Here is a 15,897-nt window from a genome sequence, read left to right on the forward strand (position 1 = left end):
ATAGTATATCAATAAGTTATGAGAAGTGTTACCTTACATCCTTGCCAATTCTAGACAGTGTCAAAACTGTCAATAGTGTACAATAGTGTTGAGCATTGACGGTACCTAACCATCTATTTTCCCCCAATCACCCTCTCAGGTGAAGGACATCTCACTGGAGGCCACAGGAGCTTTGTGAAGCCAGCGGGACACAATACATGGAGAGATGACCAACCAATCACTGTTGATGAGGGGAGTAGAACCTCAACCCAGCACATTATCGTGATGGAGGTTAGTGTAATAGTGTTGCATAAAATATGAGTTACTTTGTAAATCAAATGTGGGCAGTTTTTTTCAGAATGGCTCCCCTCAGCTATTCACTTGCTTACATTTGCTTGTAAGACTTCCATATGATATTGTTATTAAATTCTAATCATGTACTGGTAATAACATCCTATCTTATTGTGTCAGTCTGCAGATACAGAGGCTGCAGGTCCTGGGGTGAAGCAGGAGAGGTCTGAAAGAAAGGAGGACCTACAGCATAGCATAAATATCCAGACTGGAACGGCTGGCACGCCCCCTATAGCAACGGAGGACTCCACCACCGCCCCAGCGCCGCCCAGAGCCGGCTCAGAGTATTTACCGGTATTTCACCAGATCCAGAGGACGGTTCATTCCCGTGGAGATGGTGACGCACTAGTCACTGGCGTTGATGATCCATCATGTTCTTACAGTACAGAGATGGACCCTGGTAACATGCCCTTGGGTTTAGAGACACAGACTGATCTGTCTAAAGGGGAATGGAACCGGTACAGCAGTAGTATATACTCTGAAGGGTGCCTAGATAAGAAAGGGGAATGTCTGGTTGTAGATGAGGTAATTGTGAAAGTGGAGGGCGACGCCTCTCCCACATGGAATCCAGATCGTCACCTAGGTGACGGACACTCACAGGGCAGAGATTTCTTAGATTACAGGGAAAGCTTAGAGACAAATCCAAATGTTGCGACCCACTCCCCTGTACACATTCTCAGGGATTGCGACCCAGTGTCCACGTCGATGGGGCCTTCTGATTCACACACCCACGTCCTTTTCAATCAGGTATTGAACGCAAACGACATGGCTAGAGCCCAGGCTCAGGGAGGGGGAGCCACATCAGGCAATAGTAAAGAGAAACGGTTTCTCTGCATGTTCTGCAACAAAGGCTTCAGCTGCCCCCAGAAGGTGGAGATCCACCAGAGGGTCCACACAGGGGAGAAACCTTTCAGCTGTACCCAATGTCACATGCGCTTCGCTGAGGCTGGCAGCCTGAAGAGGCACCAGAGGGTCCACACAGGGGAGAAACCCTACAGCTGCCCCCAGTGTGAGAAGAGGTTCTCCCACCAGCACCATCTGAAGAGGCACTTGAAGGTCCACACGGATTAGAGGCCGTTCGCCTGTAAGCACTGTCGGAAGAGGTTCTCAGAGGAGCTTCCTCAGGATTTCACTCTATAACATAGAAAGTAACCATTCCATTCAATGGCTTCTGAAGTTTAGATCAAACCCTGCCCTAAAGATAGACTCAGCGAGATGACGTAGATCAATTTCCACAACATCAAAGAGCATTTTGGGATAAATGCGCCTAAAAAGTCTTAACATAATTTAGCCTACACTAAAGACACTCTTGTTCACAAATTTCATTATTTCCATTCAACAACTTTTATTATTTATTTTCTGACCACTTTTTCTCCCCAATTTCCTGGTCTTGTCCCATTGCTGCAACTCCTGTACGGACAAGGTCGAGGCACGTGCGTTCTCCGAAACACAACCCAGCCGAGCCGCTTCTTGACACAATGCCGCTTAACCCAGAAGCCAGCCAGACCAATGTTTCGGAGAAAACACCGTACACCTGGCGACCATGTCAGCGTGCATTGGGACCGGCCCGCCACAGGAGTTGCTAGAGCGCGATGGGTCAAGAACATCCCTGCCGGCCAAACCCTCCCCTAACCCGGGTGATGCTGAGCCAATTGTGTGCCACCCCATGGATCTCCCGGTTGTGGCCGGCTGCGACAGAGCCTGGACTCGAACCAGGATCTCTTGTGGCACAGCTAGCACTGTGATGCAGTGCCTTGGACCACTGAGCCACTCGGGAGGCCATCAATAAACACGTTTAATGAGAACATTTATGCAGTTCATTAAGTTACTGCAGATTTGTAGTTGAGATGTGTGGTTTTCATATGGTGTATTTAAAACGTGTTTGTTTAATAAACAGAAAATAGAACTTTCATTCTAAGACTTTCCCTGTTGGCCCATGTTGACTCCAATGCTTCCCACAGTTATGTCAAGTTGGCTGGATGGCCTTTGGGTGGTGGACCATTCTTGATGCACAAGGGAAACTGTTAAACATGAAAAACCCAGTAGTGTTGCAGTTCTTGACACAAACCGGTGCGTCTGGCATCTACTACCATACCCAATTCAAAGGAACTCAAATATTTTGTCTTGCCCATTCACCCTCTAAATGGCACACATGCACAATCCATGTCTCAATTGTCTCAAGGCTTAAAAATCCTTCTTTAACCAGTCTCCTCCCCTTTATCTACACTGATTTAACAAGTGACATTAATAAGGGATCATAGCTTTCACCTGGATTCACCTGGTCAGTCTGTCAATTAGTACTCAGTGTATATGATATTCTGTACAATTTGTGTTTACAGTCTGCAGGCCATGAGGACTTGCTGATATCCAGTCTTATTAGCGGGAGAGAGTGGACCTCTGAGGTGGCTGGTCATAAGCCATGGCCCTGGATCAGAACCCTGGATCAGGAGCCGTCACTCTTCCTTCCCGAGTCGGAACCAGGACCGAACCACAAGGGACAGAGACTCCACCACCACACAGCACATAATCCCACCAACACCCAAACAATGGGTTGGATGCGCGCTGTGTTAAGAAGCAGTGCGGCTTGGTTGGGTTGTGTATCGGAGGACGCGTGACTTTCAACCTTTGTCTCTCCCGAGCCCGTACGGGAGTTGTAGTGATGAGGCAAGATAGTAGCTACTAACAATTGGATACCGTGAAATTGGGGTATCCAATTCAAATTCAAAAAAATATATTTAAAAAAATAAGAATTTGTTCTTAACTGACTTGCCTAGTTAAATAAAGGTACAAATTTAAAATAGGTTCATCTGCCTCACCCATTGTGGAAAGCTAACAGTCAATGTGTGTGAAATGCTTTATAATGTATGTGATATCAACAGGGAGGTATATTTTCTGGTCATTTCTATATTGACTAGCTTTCATCAAGCTGCCCACTCAAGGAAAAGCTTCAAACTGTAAATCATCAGCATATATTGATCACATCTTTACTAATGCTGCTGAAATATGCTTTATCCAAATCCATCGGATGTAGCGATCACAATATAGTAGCTTTGGATAAGTTCCAAAGGTTGGGCCTGTTGTATGAGGTCATACAATACGTTTTGTAGTGATTTTAAAAACGGTTAAATTCCCTTGGATTGATGAGGAATTAAGCGAAAGGAATGGCAAATAAGTTTAGCTGCACAACCGATTGGCAAACGTACTGCAAATATGACTAAACCGCAGAGGTGGGACCAAGTCATTGTTTTACAAGTCACAAGTAAGTCTCAAGTCTTAGCACAAGTCCCAAGTCAAGACAGGCAAGTCCGAGTCAAGTCACAAGTCTTTAACTTTGAGTTTCGAGTCCTAAACAAGTCATCATGTGCTGTTTTTTCAGCTTTATTTAACCAGGTAGGCTAGTTGAGAACAAGTTCTCATTCACAACTGCGACCTGGCCAAGATAAAGCAAAGCAGTTCAACACATAAAATAACACAGTTACACATGAAATAAACAAACATACAGTCAATAATACAGTAGAAAAAGTCTATATACTGTGTGTGCAAATGAGGTAAGATAAGGGAGGTAAGGCAATAAATAGGCCATGGTGGCGAAGTAATTACAATATACCAATAAAACACTGGAGTGATAGATGTGCAGGAGATGAATGTGCTACGTGTGCTCTTCACTAAATGTAATACCATTTCAGATTTAACAGTATTAGAGTATTAGTTAGTATATTACATTTACGCAAATCATGAATGCTTTTAAAAATATCTATATTTATTTATTTCCCCAAAATGTTAAATTTACATGGAAATACATGGATAGCCATGAGACACCCCCACCCCCCAATAGTGATCGACTATCGAGGGGCGCAATCGGGCGATGTTGGCTTGTACACAATCGCCCGACCTTGTTTTAGGAACGTCAGGCAGGATTTAGGCTTCAAACTGCCTAGCCAGTTGTAGCTCAATCTTGAGTGCAATGATCACGTTCCTGCACTGACTGACTGTGTGGAGGCTCATTGATTTAACTTTATGCTAGCCTACATGATACACTAGTAAAGTAATAAAATATATAGCCAACGGCTATATTAGCCACGACTTACCGTTCTTTGTGCAGCTTCAAATGTCGAACAAAGTTGGAAATTGTTGCGCCTCCCATCTATAATTTTCTTCCCTTATGTTTTGCAAGTTGCAATCCGTTTTTGTTGATACAGTGTTGTCTTTATATCTGAAAATAATAATTTTGGGTATCATCTTTCCAAGGGCTCCATCTGAATTCACCTGCCCTCTGCACTGCCACTCATAATTTGATTGGCTACTGTCCATTTCCAACTGTAATCCGTTAAATGAAGAGTTGATGCGCTGCACACTTTTTAATAGCATCGTTTTTTTATATTTGGGCTTGGGGAGGGTATCAAGTCAGGTGAAGTCATGAGTCATTGGTGTTAAAGTCAAAGTCGAGTCCAAGTCATCATATTTGGGGTAACTCAGGTCCATCATTCATTGAATCAGATGGCACATTCATTACAAAACCCACTGATATTGCCAACTACTTTAATTATTTTTTCATTGGCAAGATTAGCCAATTTAGGCATGACATGCCAGCAACAAACGCTGACACTACACATCCAAGTATAACTGACCAAATTATGAAAGAAATGCATTGTAATTTTGAATTCCCTAAAGGGAGTGTGGAAGAGGTGAAAAAATGGTTGTTTATCAACAATGACAAGCCATTGGGGTCTGACAACTTGGAAGGAAAATTACTGAGGATAATAACGGACAATATTGCCACTCCTATTTTCCATATCTTCAATCTAAGCCTACTAGAATGTGTTTGCCCTCAGGCCTGGAGGGAAGCTAAAGTCCTTCCAATGGAAGACAACAGACACAGATTCGGCTAGCGATGCTCCGTCCTGCTCCTATAGTTGTGATTCAGAGAGACTGATGATGCCTCAGGTTAACCTCCTAACAGGTGCTGCCTTCAGCCTGCCTTCTATAGGATCTATCAACTGGAACATGGTGTTAAGGGATTTTTATCAATAATGACTAAATTATGTATACATTTCAATCAGAACCATGACTAAACAGAATAGGATTATGTTACTGTATGGATGTATGAATCTTATTATAATAATGAATATAATGTGTGTAATTATAATCAAGAATTAGAACAAAGACTGTCCGTTCCTTGGTAGAAACGAATTAAGGTATCGTCAGACTGGCTAGAATGCTGTGTTCCTTATCTTATCTACACAGGGAGAGGAGAGACCTTGGGCTGGTAGTAAATTATCAAACAGGTGGTGGACGATGTGGGAAGGCTTGTGAACTATACTGCCATTGTATCGGAGTGGAGGAGGGACCGTTTAAAACCTATGACGTCATTTTTAGTTTATATAACCTGTTGTAAATTGTACCATGATCAGTACTCTCGAGAATAACGCTATTGATTGATTTTGAGACTGGTCTCTGTCCATTTTATGCAAATAAGTATCTTACAAATTGTTAGAAATGGGCTGAGTGTATTAATTGAATTGGTTAATAAACATATAGAAATCAAATTCCTTTAACACATGGACCCTGCGACAACACAGACACTCCCTGGCCTTCATCCTCCTCACACTCTCCTAATGTTAAACCAGACCTCAGACAATGCCAGTACCTCCACACTAAATGGCAGCACCAGCCCATTGACAAATGACAGTAGTAGTAACGCTATTAGTAGATCCGGTTGCAAAGAGAAGTGCTTCCCGTGTTCATTCTGTGGGAAAACTTTCAGTTTCCCCAAACAGGTGGAGATCCACCAGAGGATGCACACAGGGGAGACATCGTTCAGCTGCCACCTGTGCCGGGCCTGTTTTTCACACTTGTCCATTCTGAAGAGGCACCAGAGGGTTCACACAGGGGAGAAGCCATTCGGCTGCCACCTGTGCACGTCTAGTTTTTCACACTCATCCAACCTGAAGAGGCACCAGAGAGTCCACACAAGGGAGAAATCCTAGAGCTCCCCCAGTGTGAGAAGAGGTTCTCGCACTAGCTGAAGATGCACCTGAAGATCCACACGAAAGAGCCCGTTTGCCTGTACTCGCTGCGAGAAGAGGTTTTCAGAGAGGAGCTACCTCAGGATACACCATCAGAAAATGCACACGGCCCATGTGTAGTGTCATGTAATGTAGTATTAGTTATTTTGATGTTAATTCTGTTTGTTTTGGATGTAGTGGGAAACTGGATGCGGTGAACTGAGGAAAGAATGAGTATGATGAGGCAGAGTAGATGATATGGTGTCTGTAAAAATGCTTCACTGATGAAGTGACAACCTTGTCCAGTTGTTTGATGCTAGTCATTTATATTGAGGAAATGAGTGCCTTAATTTGTTTACTTGACATGTAGTATTGAAGCAGTGTAATGCAATGCTGAACCTTTTCCAAACTATTCCAAATGTATTTTGTCAAAGCGAGAGTACCAGCTTTTCAGAAAAGGTAAAAGAAAAGGTAAAAGTTATTCTACTTGTCACATGTTGTTTGTACAATTAAAGTTCTGTACTTCACTATGTGACTGTCTGACCATTTTGTTGAAATTAAATACAACATTGACTGTTCTGACTGACTTGGTTATTTTTGTATCATTGCAGGGACTGTGTTGTCCTTATCTCAGTGAAACCAAAACATTATACTTAATTTTTGAATCAACACATGTAAAAAAATTTAAATAATAAACTCCAATGCCTCCATATTGTACGGTACTTGAATCACAGTGTTAGAGGCTTGACTGGTTAACATTTTATAATGTCATGTTTGTGTGTACAGCAAAGAGTTTCTTATATAAAACTTTATGATTTTCTGTTAAATTTGTGTCTGCAGTCCATGAGGACCTGCTGATAACCGGTGTTGCTGGCGGGAGAGATTGGACCTCTGAAGCAGCTGGTCACAAACCCTGGCCCCCGATCAGGACACTGGATCAGGAGCCATCGCTCTTCCTTCGCGAGTTGGAACCAGGACCCAACCGCGAAGGACAGAGACTCCACCACGACACAGAACACAACCAGTGGACAGGTGGACTGAACACCTCAGTCCTGGTGGTCATCAGAGAGACAGAGGCTCCAGTCAGGGATCCAGTCTGCAGCCCAGACCCTTCTCTTCACATTCTCAGTGCAGGGATGGAACAGGGCCTGGGGATGATAGAGATAGACCCTCCTGTTCCTATGATACAAACACCATAGTATCCATGATGAACAGAGCAGGTCACCCTGGGCTTCAGCCTTCACAGAGAGCTGGGAACCATTCTGTAGCTGACATATTTAATCCAATAAAATCATTTTCTCAGTTTAATTTCTGCAGGTGTCCTTTTCAGGTTCTCTCTCAAAATCACTTTTTTAAATAGAAAAACAACATTTGATAAGCCCACCTGAGGTTTGGGAAAAATATTAGATATTTAGATTTTTGGGGTGGAGTTACCTTTTTAATGCAAGTGTGCACCAGCAAGAGACTATCTTTTGGTTGTGATGTTTCTGTAGTGCTCATGCGATTGCAGAGTCTTCTAAACAAATGGCCACTGGATTGATGCAAATAATCAAGCCAGGTTGGTATAGGCTACAGTGTAGTTAACATTTAAATTAGAAGGTTTTTGGTTAAGGCTTTCCATCTCTATTAGAAGGTTATCATTAGCAGCATTGCTAACGGCTACACAAAGTGTATACTTAGGCACACACACGGTCATTCCTGTTTCAGGAAGTTGCAGGAAAATACAAATCACTGATGCCTTTTTTTTCATGTCATGTGATTAATATGATACATTTTTAAAAATATTGGTGAATTACGTTTGAAAGTCTGGAATCTGTGATTACGTCCGTTTTTAATAGGGCTCTACATATCATGTATAGTATCTTGGTCAGATACCCCTCATAAACCATTGAACTTTTCATTTAAAACGGGCTTGTCTGAATACCTGTTTTTAGAGCCCGTAAATCTAGGCTAGAACAAGGACAGTGTAATATTTACCTTACGGAGGATGGAAAAAAGTAATTATTCTAATCTTGCTAAATTAGTCTGAGCTTGGAAGTTAGTGATCATGAATAGGAGAGTTTATGTATAATGTTATAAGCAGTACCGTAATTAAACTAACAGCGCGAATTCCTATTCCTTTTCCATTTAACCTCAGCATTTTAGCTATGACGCCAACCAATAAGAAGCCTTCTCTTTAGTGCGAAGTTAACGTAACCAGGCTTAGTGAAAGGAAGTGTAGTGACCAAGAACAAGTTCCACGTTAGCGTTTTTGTTATTTAGACGTTTATTGGCACCGTTGAACTCAAAATATGACACATGTAACCGCGCTGCACATACTTACCCCAGGTAGTCTTTAATTCGCGTTGGAGACGGAACTTGGTTGATGATGTTATCTAGCTAGCTGCTAACGTTCGCTAACAACAATGGCTGACTGTATGATTTTTCACACTCAAATTGCCTCCATCATGGAGATGCTAGCGAATACAGCCGTGGCAGAGATCTGTAAACTCGTAGACGACGACTATGCAGTGTTTCGTTTGGAAATAACTCAAAGCCAGAAAGAAAACAGGGGATTGCGGAGGAAACTACAACAATTGGAATTGAAGGTGGCACGGGAGCGCGTCCTCACCAGTCGTCCCAGTAGTGTCAAGATCCTTGACCGATGCAGAGGAATGGCAAGAGGTACATTTTGCATTAGGCTGTGGGGAGTGTCGCCCCTTTCACATCTGCGCATGTGTTAAGATGTGTACCCAGAATTGGGTATTGGTCCGTTTTTGGATAGTATTGTAATGAAACAGGCAGAGAGTGCAGCTCGAACCCTCAACCATCAAGCCCCGCAGAAATCGATAGTGCTAAAAACAAAAACATGATCAAGTGGCAGAGTAGATATCTGCTCTTTTAAACCACACAACTCCCTCACAGGATACATTTCTAGGAGTATGCAGCATTGCTAGTTATTGTTGAAGGCCCTCTCATGATAAATACTTACTTTTGGGGATTATGTAGAATACATTTTGGATTACTTTTAGTTACATTTAACTGGTTTTAATATAGACAGCGTGAAATGACTGTGAACTTTGCCATGATACACAGACACACACCTTCAATCTCCGTGTTTCTCTCTGCCACCCCCACTGCTCTGTGTAGTTTAATTCGCCCTGTCATGGAACGTATCCGTGAAGGGCTTGATGCTGTGCATTGATGACATGACACCTGGGTCCCGCTGGTTATTATATGGGATGTCTTCCTTAATCTGAACTGTCAGTGTCTGCGGCGTGGGCAATGAGAGGGTGTGGTGTCATGTACAGTGCCAGTCAAAAGTTTGGACAAACCTACTCATTCAAGGGTTTTTACTATTTTTTACATTGTAGAATAATAATGAAGACATCAAACTATGAAATAACACATGGAATCATGTAGTAACCAAAAAAGTGTTAAAGTAGCCACCCTTTGCCTTTGACAGCTTTGCACACACTTGGTATTCTCTCAACCAGCTTCACCTGGAATGCTTTTCCAAAAGTCTTGAAAGTGTTCCCATATATGCTGAGCACTTGTTGGCTGCTTTTCCTTCACTCTGCGGTCCAATTCATCCCAAACCATCTCAATTGGGTTGAGATCAGGTGATTGTGGAGGCCAGGTCATCTGATGCAACACTCCATCACTGTCCTTGGTCAAATAGCCCTTACACAGTCTGGAGGTGTGTTGGGTCCTGGTGAAAGACAAATGATAGTCCCGCAAAGCATAAACCAGATGGGATGGCATATCGCTGCATAATGCTGTGGTAGCCATACTGGTTAAGTGTGCCTTGAATTCTAAATAAATCACTGACAGTGTCAACAGCAAAGCACCATCACACCTCCTCCTCCATGCTTCACAGTGGGAACTACACATGCAGAGATAATCCGTTCACCTACTCTGCGTCTCACAAAGACGTGGCATTTGGAACCAAAAATCTCAAATTTGGACTCATCAGACCAAAGGACAGATTTCCACCGGTCTAATGTCCATTGCTCGTGTTTCTTGGCCCAAGCAAGTCTCTTCTTCTTATTGATGTCCTTTAGTAGTGATTTCTTTGCAGCAATTCAACCATGAAGGCCTGATTCACGCAGTCTCCTCTGAACAGTTGATGTTGAGATGTGTCTGTTACTTGAACTCTGTGAAGCATTTATTTTGGCTGCAATTTCTGAGGCTGGTAAGTCTATGAACTTATCCTCTGCAGCAGAGGTAACTCTGGGTCTTCCCTTCCTGTGGAGTTCCTATGAGAGCCAGTTTCATCATAGCATTTGATGGTTTTTGTGACTGCACTTGAAGAAATTAACTTTTAACAAGGCACACCTGTTAATTGAAATGGATTTCAGGTAACTACCTCATGAAGCTGGTTGAGAGAATGCCAAGAGTGTGCAAAGCGGTCATCAAGGCAAAGGGTGGCTACTTTGAAGAATCTAAAATATATTTAGATTTGTTTAACACTTTTTTGGTTACTACATGATTCCATATGTGTTATTTCATAGTTTTGATGTCTTCACTATTATTCTACAATGTAGAAATAGTAAACCATCAGCCTTCTGACCTGTAGTCCCACGGAAATTGACTGCCCTAAAAGCATGCTCAAGTGGCCACGCTTATAAATCCAGGGTAGCTACAGGATGCAACAATACTTCCCCTGATTACTTAGCTATCTTGCACAATATATGTGTTCTTTATTTTACCAGGCAGGTCAGTTAAGAACAGTTCCTTTGTGCAAGAAGTTATCACATTCTATCCAAATTCCCTATGTTCATACTCAACTAAAATAATGTGATGCATGGAACAATAAATAGTATATCAAGAAATTATGAGAAGTGTTACCTTACATCCTTGCCAATTGTAGACCGTGTCAATAGTGTACAATATAACTTAACCATCCCCAATCACTCCCTCAGGTGAAGGGCCTCTCACTGGAGGCCACAGGAGCCTTGTGAAGCCAGCGGGACACAACACATGGAGAGATGACCAACCCATCACTGTTGATGAGGGGAGTGGAACCTCAACCCAGCACATTATTGTGATAGAGGTTAGTGTAATGGTATTACATCAACATTACAGTACATCAAATGTGGCCATTTTATTTCAGAAAGGCTCCCTTCAGCTATTAATTTGCTTACATTTACATCCTCATTTATCTGCCATAGTGGAGCTTGTGAGACTTCCCTATGTTATTGTTATCCAATTCAACTCATGTACCGATAATAACCTCCTCTCTTCTTGTTTTAGTCTTCAGATGCAGAGGCTGCAGGTCCTGGGGTCAAGCTGGAGAGGTCTGAAGGAGAGGTGGATCCACAGGACAGCAGAGACATCCAGACTGGAGCAATGGCTGGAGTGGCGCACCCTGTAGTCACTGAGGACCTCGCCACCGCTGCAGCGGCCCAGACCAGGATCGGACGCAGCATCACGGAGGTCAGTGGAACGCTGAACGCCGTCCTCAAGTCAGAGACAGACATGGAGACTTTAACTGTAACACAAAGGCTCTTACACACAGGATCTGATAACAGGTCAGATCCAGAGAGACTGGGGCAGGAAAGGCTGGGCTGTCCTACTGCTCCCGGCTCAGAGTATTTACTTTACCGTATTCCGAGTTTGAGGAAGGTTCCTTCCTATCGGGACTCGTTAGAGACTGGCAATGATCTGTCTTCTTCTTACCCTACAGAGATGGGTTTAGAGAGACAAACTGATCTGTCTAGAGGGGACTGGAACCGGTACAGTAGTAGTGTACACTCTGAAGGTTGCCTAGATAAGCAAGGGGAGGTTATAGATGAGGTGACTGTGAAAGTGGAGGGCGATGCGCCTCTGACATGGAATGTAGACAAGACTCACTTCGGAGAACAACACTCACAAGGCAGATATTTCTTAGATTACAGGGAAAGGTTAGAGACAAATCCAAATGTCGTGACCCACTCCCCTTTACAGGCGGTCAGAAATCGCAACCCAGTGTCCATGTCGATGAGGCATTCCGATTCACACAGCGGTGTCCTTTTCGATCAGGTATTGAACTCAAACGACAGTGCTACAGCCCAGGTTCAGGGAGGGGGAGCCACATCAGGCAATAGTAAAGAGAAACGGTTCCTCTGCATGTTCTGTAACAAAGGCTTCAGCTGCCCCCAGAAGGCGGAGATCCACAAGAGGGTCCACACAGGGGTGAAATCTTTCAGCTGTACCCAGTGTCATATGCGCTTTGCCCAGTGCGGCAACCTGAAGAGGCACCAGAGGGTCCACACAGGGGAGAAACCCTTCAGCTGTACCCAATGTCAAATGTGCTTTTCCCAGGCTGGCCACTTGAAGCGGCACCAGAGGGTCCACACCGGGGAGAAACCCTACAGCTGCCCCCAGTGTGAGAAGAGGTTCTCCCACCAGCACCATCTGAAGATGCACCTGAATGTCCACACGGGAGAGAGGCCATTCAGAGAGTAACTACCTTAGGATACACAAGCAGAAAAACATTCCACTCTGTAACATAGAAAGTAACCACTCCACTCGATAGCTTCTGATGTTTAGATACAATTTAAAGAGAAAAAATAGGAAAAGAGAGAACATTTTAAAGAGAAAGATGAATTTTCATTGTTGTCAGCATACAAATATCCAGAGATGCATTAGGAATAACGAGAGTAACAGATTTCAGTGTAGAACGTTCCTGCGTAGAATATTGCATCCAGGCATTGTGTGATTTATAAGGCATATAGAAGCCTAAAAAGTCTGTTACATATTGTGTTTGTACTCTGTAGGCAATATGATGTTCACAAATGTCTATTTCATTACTTACATTTAACTACTTTATTATTTTAACAAAGAAGTTTTAAACGCACCATATGAAAACCACACAGACACATCTCAATCGGCATGATAATGTGATAAACTGGGGAAAAAATGTACACAAAATGGGACTCAAAAAAAGACTTTCATTGAGACTCTCTTTAGTATATATTACATCTGATCTTACCCTATTCTGCATACACCCCCAGCGCTTTAAAACCAATATGATGGGGTCATTGCTGCCGGCTCACCTTCCAGTCACCACAATCGCTACTCCTTCCTCCTTCAAGGCACTCCAAATCAGAATCACCTTTATTCGTCAAATACATTTGCATGTACAGGAATTATGGAAGCCCTGAAACCCAAGGCGAAAAAATATATAAAAATGTGATTCTTGGAATTCTCATTTGAACGACTTAGTATTTTGTTCAAACAACTTAGTGTCTCGTTCTAATGACTTAGTATCATGTTTGAATTACTTAGTTAAAGTCACATAAAAGAGATGCTAAGTCATTCAAATGAGATACTAAGTTGTTTCAAGGAGATACGAAGTCGCTTAAATTGTTATGCAGTTTGTCAGACCATGTAATGGTTGCTTCAACCATTCATTCACTGTTTCTATTAATTGATATGATTGACAAGTTATTTGATAGCCTAAAGCATGGCTGCTTTTGAATGCCAGATCATGTATGTGGGCGAGCAAGGAGCAGAGCATAATTGAGCTGATTTTAAAAAATATATATATATAATTGTAAGCGCTGTAACTGTACACGACTACACTGTCTATAAGACTGATGTACTCAGGCAACTGATTGATCAGACATTCTATAAGAGACTCACTACAAACCCCACATAACCGCTTTTAGCTGTAATGAACAGACTGTCACCAAGGGCATGCACAATGGTGAATAGAACACAGATTATTGGTGCGTAAAAACAGCTCCACACCCGTAATCTGCAGTCACTAAAATAGTGTTTGATTATCTAAATCCCCAAAAGGACAGGACGAATCTTCTTTGTGATATCAGACCTGGTTTGGCAGAAGGCGTGAAGATCTCTGTTCAGCTTCAAATGCCCTGATAGATAAATATGCCGCTATGTAATGTGACACTTTTGTTTACCAAAGACACAGTTAGACATTTGTTAAACGTCTTCCCGCTAATAAAACGACTCCACTCAATATTATTGTCCAATAATTTGTGTGCAAATAAGATTTTTTTTCTCTCATACTAGGTGGTTGACTATACCTTGAAGTATTTGAAATAGCTGAATAGTAAGGTAATAATAGTTTATTATAATAACAATAATAAACTGCCTCGACTGCATGAGGCTATAAAACTGCATGCCACGGGAAGTTGATCCCTGCAATGGGAGGATTTATTTTGCAACCCGTCCAACAAATCCATCCATTAAGCAAGGTCTCGCATATCATCCATCAAATTAATAGGTATTTGTCATCGGTGCTATTGAAAATCAGATAGCTTCCTTATGTTTAGTAAACCATTAGCCAACACTTCAACGATTAAACAAAGTTTCATCGTGAAAGTTTACTATCTCTTCATTTTATTTTGATGATTAAATGTATTTTTAATCATTGTGAACTATAACCTTTTTAATTGAAGGCCTATCACAAACCTTTTTTTGTAGGCAATTCTGGTAGGCTAATAAAAGCATGTTGTTCACAGCATAAACCCGCCTATTATCTCGGATGTTTCATTAATTTATTGGTGAAGGATACTTAACTGTTTGTTTAGAACTACTGATAAAGCGCTCACATAGGCTACTTCTCTGTCAGAGCCCGTGAGATAACTAGTAATTCCCTTATGATAGATATCATGTTACCTCCTTACACATAGGTTGCGCGTCCATAAGGCTAGGCAAAGCTTTAAATTAAAGTAAATTTTATAAAATTATATAATTACCCTACTCCTGTCTATACAGAAATACATCAGTAAATAATTAAAAATAGGCAGCTAAAGCATGATTTGGCCACAGAGGATCATTAGCTTCTTTCAAAAATATTAGTTGTAGATGTTTTAAATCTTATTGCCTACAGTCAGGAGGAAAGGCAGCGCGAGCAATTTGGGCAGCTCTCACAGCAAATACTAAGTAGATGATTGTTGAGTTGCGACTGTCGGTGAAAAGTAGAGAGGCCCGGCATATCGCAATATAAAATAAATGCTGGGAAAAAATGTTTGGAAAGCAAATGCCTATTGCTGTAAAGAGTATGCAATGAAAATACTCTCATCTGTCTTTTAGTCCGGGGTGTAACTTTCACTGTGCATTTGAGGGGGTCTCTAAATAATGCTCATTTAACACATTCTTCTGTTAGTTTAAACTGTAATAGTAAATATGTTTTACAGTGGTAAATACTAAATAAAAGCTTTCCAAATTAAACTAACACCCCACCTCTTTGTCATGATTTAAACCATTTAAGGTAGCCTAGTGGTTAGAGCGTTTGGGCCAAGTAACAGAAAGGTTGCTGGTTTGAATCCTGAGCCAGACAAGGCTCTGTGATGTGCCCTTGAGCAAGGCACTTAACCCTATTGCTCCTGTAATTGTCCCAGAGTGTCTGCTAAATGACTAAAATGTAACCGTATGTAGGCGGCGCTGTCCCACTAAATAGTGCTGAATTTTGGCCTTTGCTTTCCCTTCGTACGTCCTCATTTCTGCCATTGTTTGCCATGCGTCCTTGATTGTTTTTAAAGTCACCATTGGCCTCATGTTGAAATCCCTGAGCTGTTTTCTTCCTCGTGTGGCAACTAAGTTTGGAAGGATGCCTTTATCTTTTTAA

At 42.1% G+C, this 15,897-nt stretch overlaps 2 protein-coding genes across 14 annotated transcripts in view; both read left to right on the forward strand.

Moving 5' to 3' along the window:
* Positions 1–15,897, forward strand: part of LOC109901251 (zinc finger protein 583-like) — an 880,650-nt gene that overhangs the window by 631,992 nt on the left and 232,761 nt on the right. The gene's annotated exons all lie outside the window — the stretch shown is intronic.
* LOC116376438 (zinc finger protein 777-like) lies at positions 139–3,473 on the forward strand. 2 transcript variants are annotated; one of them, XM_031836631.1, is made up of 3 exons: positions 139–270; positions 451–1,414; positions 2,670–3,473. In XM_031836631.1, exons 1-2 carry the CDS (start codon positions 265–267, stop codon positions 1,399–1,401), a joined length of 957 nt encoding a protein of 318 aa, XP_031692491.1. In that variant the 5' UTR covers positions 139–264; the 3' UTR covers positions 1,402–1,414; positions 2,670–3,473. The 2 variants fall into 2 exon arrangements, with proteins under 2 accessions (XP_031692491.1, XP_031692490.1); XM_031836630.1 differs by lacking the exon at positions 2,670–3,473 and having other exon boundaries at positions 451–2,242.

This window comes from Oncorhynchus kisutch, linkage group LG12, assembly GCF_002021735.2.
Source record: "Oncorhynchus kisutch isolate 150728-3 linkage group LG12, Okis_V2, whole genome shotgun sequence".
Taxonomy (NCBI): domain Eukaryota; kingdom Metazoa; phylum Chordata; class Actinopteri; order Salmoniformes; family Salmonidae; genus Oncorhynchus; species Oncorhynchus kisutch.